We start from the raw sequence: 15,059 nt of genomic DNA on the forward strand, positions 1-15,059 counted from the left end.
ATCTTTTCAGAGGCGTTGTCTCCTGACCTGTTGGCCTTACCATGCATGCATAAAACCAAAATCCCGGGTATAATTACAACAGCATATTTTAGCCCGATTTTTAAAAGAACCAATTTTTAAAGAGCATTGAGAAAAGGGAGATCTAAGTCAAATATGGTACATTTGTGCTACAGGAGTTTAACGAAGTAGTTTCGAGCGCAGACTCAGAGGCCCTGGCTCAGTAGCTTAGTTGGTTCAAGTGCCGTACCGACATGCCAAAGTTGTGGGTTCAATTCCTGGTCGGGGCACACACAAGAATCAACCAATGGATGCATCCACTGAGTGGAACAACAACTCTCTCCCCACACCACGATGCTGACTCCACCATTCACTAACTGTGCCTTAGTTTTCCCAGACGAAAAGTGGGGATAGTAACAGAATGCACCTCCTAGGGCTTTGTGGAATTAAATGGATTCAAACAAGGGAGGTGCTTAGGACAGTGCCAGGTACGCAGTAAGCCCTCTATAAATGTTAACATTACTGTTATGAAATCTGCAGCCATTTAAAAAATGAGGGAGAAATGTATGTGCTGACATGGAAATATATACTAAGGGGGGGGGGGTCCCAGTTGTGTCAATTTCTTAAAGGAGAGAGATATAAGCAAGTACTTTTCCTGGAAAAAGTTATACAACTATACCAAAGTATGTCCTGCAAAAGTAAGAAACTCTCAACAATTTATTTGGGGGGAAAGGAAATAGGGATTTGGATAAGATGTGAGGGAGACTTTTGGTTTTTTTTATTAATACCTCTTATACAACTTGAAGTTTTGACCATGTGCATTCATACCTAAAATTACAGACATTTCATTTTTTGGACAATGGAGTATTTCTCATTGCTCTTTATTGCCACCTAGGGGAGTCTGGGGGCATTGCCTGCTCTGATCACTCTCATGGGTGCTAACCTTCTTCACCATTTCATAAATGATCCCACTTTCCTGATTTAGTATCTTACACCAAGCAATGCATGACCTCCAACTTTCAGATTTTAATGAGTTTGGTAACAATCAGAAACATGGATCCCTAGTTATAAAAGTCTATGCATGTTAAAACAAAACAAAATAAAAACCAAAAATACCTAGTTTGATCTCCACTGAGTGACCAACCTTTGCAGCTTTATACTTAAAATACAACATTGATCAGCCCGACCCATTGGCCTGCCCCAAATAATCTCACCTCACCCCTCACCCAATGACCTGTCCAACAAAGCCTACATTTTTAAATCAGTCTAGCTGCCTCCCTTTGAATACTGGTTCCATGACATCCCAACTGTGTGACCTTCAGCAAGTCACTTCACCTCTCTGAGCTTCAGCTTCTTCACCTATAAAATACAAGTGATAACAATAGTAGATCCCTCAACGGACTCCTGGCGTGGGGGGAGGGGGGGCTACAAGTTGTTGTATTAAGCACAATGCCAGGGGCATAACAGGGCTTGATAAACAAATTTCACTGTTAACACCTACAGTCTTCAAAACTCAACTTACTGTTGCTTCTTCCAAGAAGCCTTCCCAGACCTCCTGACTCGGTCATGTCCCTCTCACTAGGTCACATTTCGTCCTCCCGGCATGTGTCACAGATGACTGTTGGATGGGTGTTTGTATAATGCATACTTTTTTGCCCAAATTTTTGTGGGAAAAATAAGGATGTGCATCATATATGGGTATAATGATTACACACCATGGGTATAATAACCCCGTGTACAGTGTGCACAAAACCGCGGGTGTGCATTATACACAGCAAAATACAGTATCTCTTCCCTCCCTGATCATAAGTACTGCGAGCACGAGCGTGGGCCCAGTTGTGCCCATCATTCGACCCCCGGGTCCGCCACAGCGCCCGCAGAAAGCAGTCATGCCATACATATTTACTGATAAAGAAATGAGTTAGAAAACTGAGGCCCTCTCAAAAATGCAATGCTAACTAGGGCAAGTGTCACAAGCCCAGGTTCTGATGGCCTGGGTAATGCAAAGACTGTGCAAAAGATGAATCGGAAAAAGGATAAACTATACACCTCTACCATTTGTCCCGAGGACCAGCCCCAGGTTTTATCATTATTTTTAAATCAAAGCCAGGGCCCCTGCTAGTCCTTCCAGTATATTTATACAAATTAGAAAAAGGCACTCATTCCTCTAGGCAGGGGGAATCTCAGGACCTCCTTGCCTCTGCAGGTCGACACTGCTATGCAGGGCATGCCGCACAACCCCAGTTCCTGGGCTGTCTCATTGGTTGAAAACCATGGAAAGCACCCACAGGATACCACTTATCTTCTCTGAGCCAGAGCAGAAGTCTTGAGACTTTCTTCATGCGTGAAAGCGTCTGCATAGCTCAGATTAGGGGGCCACTCCTCACGTGTTCTTCCTTATCTCTCAAGCTGTTTTGGAGAGAACCCAAAGTTCAATGTCTTCATGTCCAAGGCTTCCCACACAGCTCAAAGAACGTATACTGGGCTATCCACTGGCCTAGCTTGAGTCCCTTCTGGGCTCCTGTAGAACCCCTCGCCTATCTGTACTACTGCCTTTCTGTGACTCTATTTCCACTTCTACTCATTGGGGCTGGAACCACGTCTTATTTATTTTGTCTTTCAAAAATTCTTTTTAAATTACAAAAATAACCTTGAGGTAGAAAATTTTTCAAGAGTGAAACTCCTCTTTCTACCTGCTTATTTTTCCAATCCCACTCCTATTCCCAGAGGGGGCCACTATTAATATCATGGTGCCTATCTTTCCAGGACTTGCCATTTGCAAGCATAATGATGCCAGTAAAAGTGCTAATGTTCATTCAGTGTTTACTAAGAGTCAGGTGCTATTGTTAGGCACTTTCTGTTCTCAATTAATTCACAAAACAAGCTTACAAGGTGAGTGTTCTTTTTATTCCCCGTTTCACAAAAGAGAAAATGAAGGTGACAGTTACCAAGCAGTAAAGCCAGAATTTGAACCCAGGCAGACTGACGTCAGAGCTCATTTCTCTCCTGTTCTGCCCCTTGCTTTTGGGATTTGGTCCATCATAGACACATCTCCATTGTCACCCGTGTGCTTCTCGTCCCTCCTTATTAAAGGCTGCTCAGTGTTCCATAAAACAAATACATTCAATTCATTGGGTCATTCTCCTACTGACAAACTTTTTAGGAGTTTGCAGTTTTTCATCTCCTGATTTCAACAAATCTAAGATTCGACTGACTATATGAAGCGCCCAGTTTCAGAGTGATTAAAATGTGCATCTCGGAATTAATATATTACGGCATTAGAGAAAATACTGCAATGAATATCCTTGCATACAAATTTTCCTGTGTGTATTTCCATGGAAGTTTCCCAGAAGCAAAATTGTGCACCAAAGTGAAGGTGCATTTTTTTAATTATTATTTTGATAGGTACTGCCAAACTCCCCTCCGGGACACCATAGTCGTCGCGTCTCCCGTTTGCTTATCACAATGTATGGCACTTTGCAGGCACTAAATAAATGTTTGTTCAGTGGACAAAAAGCATGATCAGGCCCAACAAGTGCAAAGTACTTTGGGACAATTCACACGCAAAATACACACATACACAAACAAGAAAACCATGGCAGGGCCTGATGGTGAGAATATTAGAGTATTTGACCACCACATGCGTCCACACTTCTTGCCAAAGCGCTGGCCACAGTAAATGACAAGCGTTCATAAATGCATTTTATGCAGAATAATATCTCAAAATTGATTGCAAATTTATCTAGCAAAAGACTGTGCACTCAATTTTTTTTTAAAAATACACGCATAACTCCATGTTACAACTCCCCCCTATTAGATGTGAGAAATTTCCAGAAATCTTCTGGTCTGTCATTTTACTCAAACACCTGCAAGGCTACCTGTATCACAATCACCTAGGGTACGTATTAAATGCACACTCCGCTCCACAGCTTCGTGAAATCATAATTTCTGGGGACTAGGGCCCGAGAATCTGCATTTTAAACAGGCACGCGAGGGGATCCTAAGGCACTCAAAGGCGTGAGAGTTAGTGCGTGACAGGAAGAAGAGTTTGTTAATTAAATTTGCCGTTTAGAACGAGCCCTGTGGCTGTAGTGTGTAGAAAGTGGAAGTGTCAAACATATCCCAAATACTTAATGGCAACACTCACCCCTAAACAGGGAGGGCGCCCCAGACGGCCAGCACGCTGCTGCGCCCCCTGCCGGCCTTCAGCAACCTCGTACTGGGCCGCCCGGAACAGTCGACTGCGACTGCGCACTCTGGAGCTCACGGAGACCGCCTCAGCGCCCCTGCGACCACGCCAATTTTGACCGGAAGCGGAAGTTATGAACAGTTACCCACGCCAGCTCCGCAGGCCCCCGCCTTCCTCACCCAGTAGACCCCACCACCTTGCGGAAGTCCCGGAAGCGGAAATTGCTGAGAGGTGGGGGGCGTGGTTGGGAGTGTGTTGGGTTATCTTCTCGCTGCTCGAGTTCGCGCGGCCACTGCCTGGGCAAGGAAGGCGCGATCGTGAAACCTCGCCCCGCCAGCTGACCTGGCTCAAACCGGATTCTTGCCCGGAACCCTAGCCTGAGGGGTGCGGTACCCTATGCTCCAACCCTTTACTTGGGTCCTGTAATTCCCCCGTGATTCCGAAAGTCCCCTGTCCCTGCCTTGGAGTGAAGCCAGTCCCAGTCCGGCTTCCTTGTGTCCCCTCAAGCCCCCGCCATGGGTAACACGAGTAGCGAGCGCTCCACGCTGGAGCGACAGGGCGGTCAGAAGACGCCCCGAAGGGATAGCTCGGGGAGCAGCAAGGATGGGGACAGGCCCAAGATCCTGATGGACAGCCCTGAGGACGCCGACCTCTTCCACACCGAGGAAATCAAGGTGAGGGGAGGTGGGGGGATCCGATTCCATTGACTGATGTCGAGGTCTCCTAGGCGCCCCGCCACAACCCCTCTAAAACTCATCATCAGAAGTGGGAAGGAGTTGATACTTCACCCTCTTTACTTAAAAGCCCTGTGGCTTTGTAAGATCCCTCGTAGCAGTCCAGGAACCAGTGTCTAATTACCGATACGAGAAAGTCGTCCCGAGGGAGGCGGAACTCACGTTATTTAACATCATTAAGGAGAAAGCGGCTCTGGGACAGCGTTTCAGATTCTTAATTAAGATCGTGGAGCTAGCAGTAAGTCTCTGCTTTTCTCTTAGGTATACTAATTAATTTCACTTTGAGAAATCTTCCCTCCCCTGTAGGAAGACTGGCACTTTTGGTAGTAGTTGGTTTTGCGAGTTCATTGCCCAGTCTGGAAATAAACCAAAGCACACAAGTAAGTTGAGTTGAACAGCCGACAGCAGTTGCCAGAGGTGTTGGGTCCTGCCTAAAACTTTCGGTTCACCCTGCTTGCTTAGAGGGGGCACCGAAAAGTCAGTCCACTTCTGGAGGCGGGTGGGGGAGCGAAGCCTTAGTCTGAGAGCTGCAAGTCAGCTTCTCTCTCCTGTTGTTTAAATAGGACTTAATATTTTAAACAGCCCAAAGCAAACGTTTTTGTGGGCCAGATGCAGGCATCGTTTTGCAGGCTGCTTGTATTGAGCAAAAAGTCTGAAAATGATTCTTGATTCCTTAAGACAGTGCGACAACGTGTAGGGGAGATGAAGGCGCCTGGCCACCCGTCTCCGGGCCACACGTTCTCAGTGAGCACTCACCTGTGTGTTACTCATCACTGGCCTTTGGGCTAAAAGCCTGGCAACTTGCTGCAACTTGACTCACCTTTTTTCTCAGATGTTGGGCTGGGTGATCGCGTCATTATCTTACATTCTTACTTGGATCTTGGCTGTAAAGAATCTGCTTTTCCTTGGCCTTATACACCCTGTGATGTAAACTTGTTTTCTGAATCTTTTGAATTCCTGAGAAGCTGTGTGCAGAGTGAACTTTGAAATCGTGGTTCTCCAACAACTTGACATTCCTTCCCCCAGTCATCATTTTGGCCCGAGGGTGGCTGTTTAAGACACAGTGAGAATCAAATGACGTCCTTCAAGAAGTATTTGTTCTGCTCCCATTCCAAAGCTTCTGAAAGAAATGTTTAGCTTACAGATGATCTGTGGGAAATGACTTTAAATGGTGTCCGTTTTAATTTCCTCATAAGTTACTGAAATGATGTAGCAGACCCACTGGATTGCCCCAGATCAGAGGGGGAAAAAAAGTCATGGATTCTTTCAACCGCACTAATTTACCATTTTGGCTGTGGTTGGTCATCGCGTTCCCAGTGGAATCTGCTTCCAGTCCGTTCTTCTCCAGTATGCAGATCTTGCTGTGTTCAAGGTCTTTTAAGAAACGCTCATGTCAGTACTTGGAGCGAAGGCGCTAAAAGCCTGGTCCACACCTTTCAGGGTCTCTCCCAGGCTGGAGCTCCTGCTCTTCTAGTCTTTGGCTTCCAACTAAGGGAACTGTAACAGATCCAAAACCACATACAGTTCACCCAGAATTAGAAATGTTCATTTCTCCCTGGAACACCCCAGGTACGCGTCGCTTCCCTCGCTAGGAGTTACTGTTTACCGTAATGAGGGCCGGTCTCTGTCTTAACCATACTCAGTGAATACAATTTTTTCTCTTCGTCAGAGTCCAGATTTGCCAGTTTTCAATTTCACAGCTCTGGAGTTGTCCTAACACATTTTCGTGTACTTCATAATCTTAACTAAGGGAGGGAGAATGACCTTTATTAAGCTAATCTTGAATTCCTTGCAGCCTTCTTCCAAGTGAGTTTTATCGTTCCTCCTAGAATGTTAATGTGGCCCCCTTTAACAATAGCACTAATGGTAGCCAGTCGTTTCTAAGCACTTCCTGTGTGTCGGGACACTCTGAAGAGCGTTTTCCGTGGCCTTTCTCACTTCACAACAATCTGAACTTGTTATTTTTACTATCGCCACGTTGTGGTTGGGAAAATGTCTGTCCTACAACTAGTCAGTCGCTGGGCCTGAATATGAACCTAGGTGGTAACAGCTGCCTCTTCAGAATGAATTGTCGACGTGAGGGTAACTGACTCTTAGGGGGCTCACTGATGACTTCCTGTCCCTGACTGCACTGCTCTGTTTCTAGGTTCCAGAGAAGGAGGAATTCCTGGCCTGGCAGCACGACCTGGAAGTGAATGACAAAGCGCCTGCCCAGGCTCGGCCGACCGTGTTTCGCTGGACAGGGGGCGGAAAGGAAGTGTACTTATCCGGGTCCTTCAACAACTGGAGTAAACTTCCGCTCACGAGAAGGTAATTGCCTGGGAGTATTCACATGTCGTCTCAACCCAGGGATGCTCATTCCTAAATGATCTCTGTGGGTGAAGAGAAAGGGATATTTTCTTAATATGGATGCTGAATGGAAAAATACTCTCAATAACTCCTAGGGTTCACGTCTCACACCCACGTGGTCTCTGGGTTTGGAACGCAGTTGGATACGAGTATTTCTATTATACACATCTTCCATTTCAGAGATTCAGCTTGTGTTCAGGCAGGACTTCTCCTTCAGAAAAGGAAATCTGTTCCTAGTGCTGTAGAGAAAGCACCCAGCTAGGAATCTTCAAGACCAGGATTTGAGTCCACATTGGCTGAGCTAACCTGCCATTCACATGGGAGCCTCAGCATTCCTGTTTGTAAGGAGGGAGTGTTGGAGGGTGGTCTCTGACGTTCCTTCTGACTTTGACCTTCTGTGTATTACTTTTGTCTGGAAGGTTACATGGTGCGTGGGCATCCTGAACAACACTCAGTAAAATAGTTCGTCAGGAACCCTAGCGTGGACTTCGTTCTTAAAGTGGTAATGAGAACGCACCCTCTCTAGGCCAGGCCTGATTACTGTCAGGGGACCACCCGCTTTTCGAGGGTAATGTTGGTGGAGGGGGTGGCTGCTGGGCACAGGTACAAGTCACTTCAAGTAAGGGGAACAAAACAGTCAAATGAAAGAGGTTTTCTGGAACCTTTTCAGCAGTTACGTTTGTTTAGAGAACTATTTGTTGTGCACCCTATTAAATTGATCCCCTTTCGTGCTCAAGGCAGACTGACACAGAGGAGAACCTGGCAGCGGGCTGCTGGTCTGGCGTGGCCACCCTCCTTGGCATGCAGCCTGCCAGGTGTTTTGCGTGCAAGTTGAGAAGGGCAGATGCCTGTTAGCTGACCTTTCGAGGAAAGGGCGTTTGCAAGAAAATGTTACATTCCTACTCTCTTATGCATTTCGTAGATTAAGATCACTTGAATTGTCCAGTTGCTTAAAAATGTTTATACTCCTACAGTTTACGTGGGAAGGTTTTGTTTTGTTCTATGGCTGGTTTTGTAAGTAAGCTGAGAGGGCATCCCACCCAGCTGAAACCCTCTGCTTCCTCTCCCTCCCAGCCACAATAACTTTGTAGCCATCCTGGACCTGCCAGAAGGAGAGCATCAGTACAAGTTCTTTGTGGATGGCCAGTGGACACACGACCCTTCTGAGGTACTCTCCTCCTCCTGCCCTTTGTCCTCTGAGACACAGTCCAAACAGTCCCTTACAGATTGTTGCCAGGTCCCTTTGTCCTGCAGGTAGAAGTCCCTGTGTGCGGCTGAGCTAAATCAACAGTGCTGGTTATCAGGCTGTTGGCGTACTTGACCAAGAGTTGCAAGAGTAGCCAGGAGCTGAGCCCTTCCAGCTAGGAATTCTGAATCCTCTAACGAGTAACCGCAGAGACCTTCCATGTTATGATTTCTGCCTGTCCGTCTCTTCCCAGCCAATAGTAACCAACCAGCTTGGCACAGTTAACAACATCATTCAAGTGAAGAAAACTGACTTTGAAGTATTTGATGCCTTAATGGTGGATTCCCAAAAGTGCTCCGACGTGTCTGGTATGAACACAGTTATTTTATACCGCATGTGTGCCGGTGGGGGGCTGTGCAATCTAGAAATACTGTTTCTCCTCTTACTCCTAAGCTCAAGCTGCCACATCGGGCGGATGTTTACAGCTCCCTGAAGAGCCACAAGCCTAATTCCTAATTCTGTGGGGTCAGGTTGTTGAAACCTACCCAAGGGAGCATGATATCATTTGGGGGTGGGGGGCATCTCCAGGACTCAGTAGGTCTGCTTGGCCACAGAGAACAGACAATTGGAACAGAAACAGAGGTTTGTCTCATGCCAGGGGCAGGGCCCAGGAGGCCCGGGACTATTTCCTTGGGTCAGTTACTAATGAGTGTTAGGGAAGCCTGCCAGCTCCCTGCCTGCTCACAACCGACTCGGGGTGCCTGGAGAGTTTCAGCCTGACAGGTGATAAATGGACACCTCCGTGACCTTGGCCGTCACTTGTGTGGTACATTAGCACCTTGTCAGGGGAGAAGGAGGCTCACCATAGGAAGTAGGCTACACAGCCCAACCTCCTTGGTTCAGTCTAGTGAAACTTTCCCGTATTTCAAGAATCATCCTATCATAGACTTTTGAATCAATTGCTTTCCATTCACACACACAGGAAGAAACTACCAGGAAACATAATACGTGCAGTTCAGGGGGAGGATGTGTTGGAATCGGAAGTGTCAGCGGCAGCTGCATGCAGGGTCCCAGCAGTTCTTGCAAAGGGTCAGGCCATTCCTGGGTCCTGTGGGCGGCAGTGAAAAGGTTGCCCAGACTGTGCCTGCAAGTAAGAAAGTGGATTCAGTTCAGCTCGTAAGATGATTCTTCATTGTCCCCTGGCCCGACCTGGCAGTCCTGTCACCAGATCTCTTGTTCTTACCAGCTTAGAAATGACAGTGGGGAGTTGACTGGGGTGGGCTTGCTGTGGCTGGCAACTCAGGTCGTCGTGGAGCAGGAACCGGAAATCCGGACATTACATTCCTGTCTGTCTAGCTACCTGACCTCTTAGAGAAACCATTTCTTTTTCAGATAGGTGGAAAATGCCAAAATATCCCCTACTTACTGATAAGTGTAATTTTGAGCCACGTGCTGAAGCTTTTAGTCACATTTTCACAGTAGAGATCGCCTGGGGATGGCAGACCGACCCCTCGCTGCTGGTGCACCCACTGCAGGCTCTCTGTAGGCTTCTCCTATTTAGACGCTTTCTTAAAATCTGTATTTACCCCCGATATGGCTCACTCTTCTGCACTGAGTGCTTCTCTCAGCTTCCTGCTGTGGTATGGTTGGGTCGTGTGAAGGGCGCCTGTTCTCTAGGGAATGACGGTGAGGGAGCTGGCCGCACCCAGCCGTGTCAGGTTTGTTCCAGCCAGCCCAAGGATCAGGTGACCAGCCTCATCCCAGGTGTCCTTTGAAGAGCAGCTTAGTCCCTTCCAGCTGGCCAGACGTCACTCAGTGAGCTGCTTCCTACCTTAGGAAATACCACACCTCTAAAGCTGCTTCACCCATCTCTATAATGGAGTTTGAAAGGAACCCGAGAGTGATAGAGTCAAGTGCCTTTAGAGATCGGGTTTTCAATTTTGTTTTGAAATGTGATGGTGCCTCATATAACCTGTTTTCACCACTGCCTCTGTATAAACAGGCCGCTTTATCTTCTGTGTCGTTCTGGCCGGTGGTGCTCATAACTTGGGCTTGGCCGCGTGAGCCTCACTTGATGCCTTGAGCTTCTTTGCAGCATTTGCCAGCCCAGCCCGGCGTGAGAAGCCACACTACTCAGGGTGGCATGCCCCATCGGTTATTGTAAACAGCTTCCTTATTAATCCGACCCAGGCTCCCTGGCTTTGCCACAATTGCCGGCTGCTGCCATGGACTCTTAAGTTCACTGCTGAGTTTAATGCCAGTCACCCAGGTTCCAGACGGGTTTTCCCACTGCCTCTGCTCTTCCCCCTTGGGGCCTGTGTGTCCTTCAAGAGAATATAAGTCTGTATTGAGGGAACAAGAGCCAAGCAACACTAGACGGCGCTGCACATTAAATCAGACTGCTCCTCAGCTCCTAACTTTCAAAGTAAGTGCCCTGTCACTGTCTCCCACAGAGCTGTCCAGTTCCCCGCCAGGACCCTACCACCAGGAGCCCTACGTCTCCAAACCAGAGGAACGGTTTAAAGCGCCGCCCATTCTCCCCCCTCACCTGCTCCAGGTCATCCTGAACAAGGACACGGGCATCTCTGTGAGTACACAGCATCCGGCCACCTCGTGCAAAGCAGCTGGTGAAAAAACGCAGTTATCACCCATCAGTGTTAATTGCTGGGTCCACCTCTGCCCTGGTAATGAACGGGCTTCTAGCAAGTTGTTCTTGAGTGAGGGTACTCCCTCCCCATCCAACAGAGCCGGTCTGAACTTTTCTTCCTTGCATTTTACTCCTGCCTCAGCCTGTGCCCCGTTCCTTTTAAATTTCATGACACAATATATAAACTACCCCTTCTCAGTAAGCTATGGCCCCCAAATTTTAGAATCTAGTTTTAATCACCGAATTGCTTTCAGAAGCATGCTTGCTCTTGGATCAAAATTTGGGGTGACTGACTCTGGGAGGTTCATATTATTCGCAAAAAGAAGCGTGGAGCCTCCTGGGTCCTGAAGAACACACCATTATTCCCTTGTGGTTTATTTTCCTTTTCATTTAACCCAAATTGCCCAGTTCCCCAGCTCTGAAACACACAGCCTAATTCTAGAGAGTCCAGATGTTCTTCAACTTTGTCCAGGCCGCCACCTAAAAGGCACCCATTGGTGAGGTGAAAAGCACACGGGGCTGTGGCTCTGGACACCACACTGAAGGGGTACACGTGCTGAGACAGGCGGCTGAAGGTACGCCTGTGCAGGCGCCCCCACAGTGGCTGCAGTTTGTGCTCCGGGGCCCGCCGCCCTCAGGGCAGGTTCCCCTGCACCAGGAGCACACCTCTGACGGCCGAGGCAGCTTCTGCCCCACACCTCTTCTCTCTTGAATTAGCATTTATAAAATTGGGGAGTGGTGTGTTGAAAAAAAGAACCCAAATTTCTGGTTTCTTAAACAGTGGGAAGGCGTGGCAACATTAAGTGCCAGACCTGTGTGAGCCTCTGTGGGGTAGTCGTACCCCCGCTCCCCCTTCCCCAGTTATCCATGTCCTCCTCCAGACCCCCTGTCTGAGCCCCCGAGACGGGTCTGCAGCCCACTGGGCAGCAGTGTTTGGCAGAGCAGGTCTTCCTGCTCTCTCCGCAAGTGCTCACGTCGGACAGCCCTTTCTTCCTGCCCCTCCTTCGGTAAGAGCATGGAGCCCCGGGCCACACCTTATAGTCAGAGGCCAAGGTAAAGCCTGTCCAGAGACACACACCAGCGAGCCCAGCACACACGCAGGGGGCTCCCCCTCAGTGGGCGCACGAGGCCTGACCTTGCCTCCCCTGTCATGGTGGGCAGGCCCTTTCGCCGCCTGACTTAAGGAAGAAGGGGCACAAGGGGCCGCCTCCTTTCTTTCGCTCCCCAGTGCTGTGGAGTAAAGCGGGAGGTCTTCTTGATTTCCAGACCCTAAATGCTCGCGTCTGCTTCTCTCCCCTCACAGTGTGATCCAGCTTTGCTTCCAGAGCCCAACCACGTCATGCTGAATCACCTTTATGCGCTTTCCATCAAGGTAACGAATGACGTGTTTGTTGCTCTAGGGGCTGGGATTCTCAAACGTGCTCCAAGGCCCCCTAGCCACAGAATTACCTGGAGTTCCCATCTAAAGGCCCTGCGGCTCCAGCCCTGAAGGCAGGCCCAGGAAACTGCTTTCGTTAAGCTCCCTCCATGATTCTCATGCACTCTAAAGTGGGAATCCCTGGTCATTTGATCATTTCCTCCCTCTCTCTCAGGATGGAGTGATGGTGCTCAGCGCGACCCACCGGTACAAGAAAAAGTATGTGACCACCTTGTTGTACAAGCCCATATGAGGAGCCGGGAGCCAGCAGCGGGCCCCAGGGAGCAGTGCACCGCCCGCTGCGCAGTGCGTGCATCCCGCTGGAGGGAATGGACTGTAAAATCCCCATTTCACACTCTCTAGAAGCCATTTCATACCCGCCTTAGTCCACCTCGCAGGTCTGTTCCGGGTACAGCAGCTCCTGAAGCACCTTGGTCCATAACAGTCAGCTCAACACCCAGTGGCCAAGAACAGAGTAAAGGACAGGCGGCCTGCAGCCTCACCGCAGGGAATGGCGGGTGTAGTTCAGATACACGTCCGCCGAACTGGTCATGGAGGTTTTTCTTAAGCCAAAAACAAACACTAGCCACTCTGGTAGCAAAAGTCTGGGAAGCAGGACCAAGGCCACACACAATTTCTCATTGTATGTGTGTTTTTTAGGCCATCAGCTTGTCCCTGGCGAGGCCTGGCTGTGGCACTAACAACAAGTATGTTGGTGTTGTCCTCTGAAGTCAAAGCAGTTTTGTCGCCTGTTCTCTGCTCCAGCGAGGTGTACTTTCTGTAGAAATTAGAGCCTGAGTTCCAGGGGAAGTTTTGCAATTGTTATTTACGCTTACGTACACTAAGTTTTGCTTTGTCTTTAACCAGAGGTGGCTGACTATACAGCCCTAGAGCAGTTTTCTACTCACCCCAACTAGAATATAGATCATGTGAACAGACTGTGCTCAGCAATAATCTGTTCTCAGAACAGACTTTGGAAACTTGCTGCCGGGTTTCTCCATTAAGCTGGGTATTCCTGAGGACTGACCACCGTTAGCTGGAAGGTCAGCTAGCTTTTTCTTCTCATTGGAATGAGGTGACTGTTACCATGAAAACTCTGGAGACCCAGCCTATGACACCTTGCCCAGGACCTCTGTCTGTACCTGGCAGAGGCGGCTGTAGCAGCTACTGTTGCTTATTCCATAAGGAGCTTAGAACGCAACAGCAGCCTTCTAAATTTCTGTCAGGAAGACATCCTTTGGACCAAAGCAAACCTCTACGCTTGGCTTGGTTTCCATGGAGATGCCACAGACATTCCCGTTAGCGCAGGTTCCTGTCCCCAAGTCAACAGAAGCCGTCATTGTGCCCTCTGTTCCTGCTGGGAGATGGAGGAACAGCTTCCTGGTTTCCAGTCCTTGTTTGGTAAACCCAAATCTGGGGTACTCTTCTTTTTTTGCTACTGTTTTCAAAACATGGAATTGTTATCAACTTGACATACAGGTTTCAATAAAGCTTTTTAAAGATAATGGGACATGCATTTAGAGAAAGCTTTTTTTTTCCCCAGTTGTTTGGAAAAGACTGGAATTCTTCCAGAGGTTTATTCGATGCCGTGCTTTTCAGTCGGTGTTTATGTCTTGGCACACGTTGAAAGTGGTACCATCCTGTGGCATGCTGGGGTGGGGCTGTGGCAACCCCAGGGCTGCGGGCCATTCCCTGATACGCTGCTGCTTCCTCACAGTTTGAAAGGCTGTTAATGGGCCTGGAAAATCGAGCCCCTTTGAACAGCTCAGTCACAAGGGGAAGCCGAGGAGAGGTAGCAGCAAATGTTGCTGGTTTAGGCAGCTAGGCGGCACCCCCAGGTCAGGGGTTTTGCTTCCTCTTGCTCATCACACAGTGTGAGGAAGTCTGGGATTGTGACACCTGCTTGGACTCCACCAGGACGTTCTGGAGTCAGCGCTGTTCTCACCAGCTAAAAGGGGCTGTGTCCCTTCTCCCCCAAAGATGGAAGGTTACAGGAATCCCTTTAACAAGGCTTTCTTCCCAGGCATCAGGAAACATTTAAGTGAATTTCAGAGAAAAGGGCACCCCTGGGACATCCGGTCCCCTTGAGGTAGAGAGTAGCTTAGAAAGCATTCCTAGCTGGGCAATTTGCTGTCTCACCCTAAAAATCCAAGTGATGTGGGACCCCTAGGTCTTAGGGACTGTAAGGAAAAGTAGAGTAAGGAAACATGCACAAATCCTCTTTCTAAAACTGTATAAATATTTTTAAAAATCCAATGAAAATACGTAGCTAACTTCAAAAATATAAAAGGGTATATTCAAACACCAGAAACAAAGGAACCATCGCTGTGTTGGTGGGCCTCCAGGGCTGGGGTCTAACACCCACACCTGAGCAGGAAGCCCCCATGATTGGGGGGGCGGGGCTTCTCAGCACTGCCCTTTGTGTAAACGGGATGAGACTGGCTGCTGGCCAAGCCAGGGCTCGGAGCCATCAGCCCTGGGCTGCAGCGGGAAACAGCAAGAAGTGGGAAAATGCCTGCAAATTGGCTGTACCCACAAAG

General features: G+C 48.5%; 1 protein-coding gene across 2 annotated transcripts; it reads left to right on the forward strand.

The window, feature by feature from the left end:
- Positions 1 to 4,391: 4,391 nt before the first annotated feature.
- Positions 4,392 to 14,024, forward strand: PRKAB1 (protein kinase AMP-activated non-catalytic subunit beta 1). Of its 2 annotated transcripts, XM_024567009.3 has the most exons (7): positions 4,392 to 4,860; positions 7,067 to 7,230; positions 8,344 to 8,437; positions 8,709 to 8,823; positions 10,909 to 11,042; positions 12,406 to 12,474; positions 12,695 to 14,024. In XM_024567009.3, the coding sequence occupies exons 1-7, from the start codon at positions 4,702 to 4,704 to the stop codon at positions 12,770 to 12,772; spliced, it is 813 nt and encodes a 270-aa protein (XP_024422777.1). In that variant the 5' UTR covers positions 4,392 to 4,701; the 3' UTR covers positions 12,773 to 14,024. The 2 variants fall into 2 exon arrangements, with proteins under 2 accessions (XP_024422777.1, XP_024422778.1); XM_024567010.3 differs by lacking the exon at positions 12,406 to 12,474.
- The last annotated feature ends 1,035 nt before the right edge of the window (positions 14,025 to 15,059 follow it).

Source organism: Desmodus rotundus, chromosome 7 (assembly GCF_022682495.2).
Source record: "Desmodus rotundus isolate HL8 chromosome 7, HLdesRot8A.1, whole genome shotgun sequence".
Taxonomy (NCBI): domain Eukaryota; kingdom Metazoa; phylum Chordata; class Mammalia; order Chiroptera; family Phyllostomidae; genus Desmodus; species Desmodus rotundus.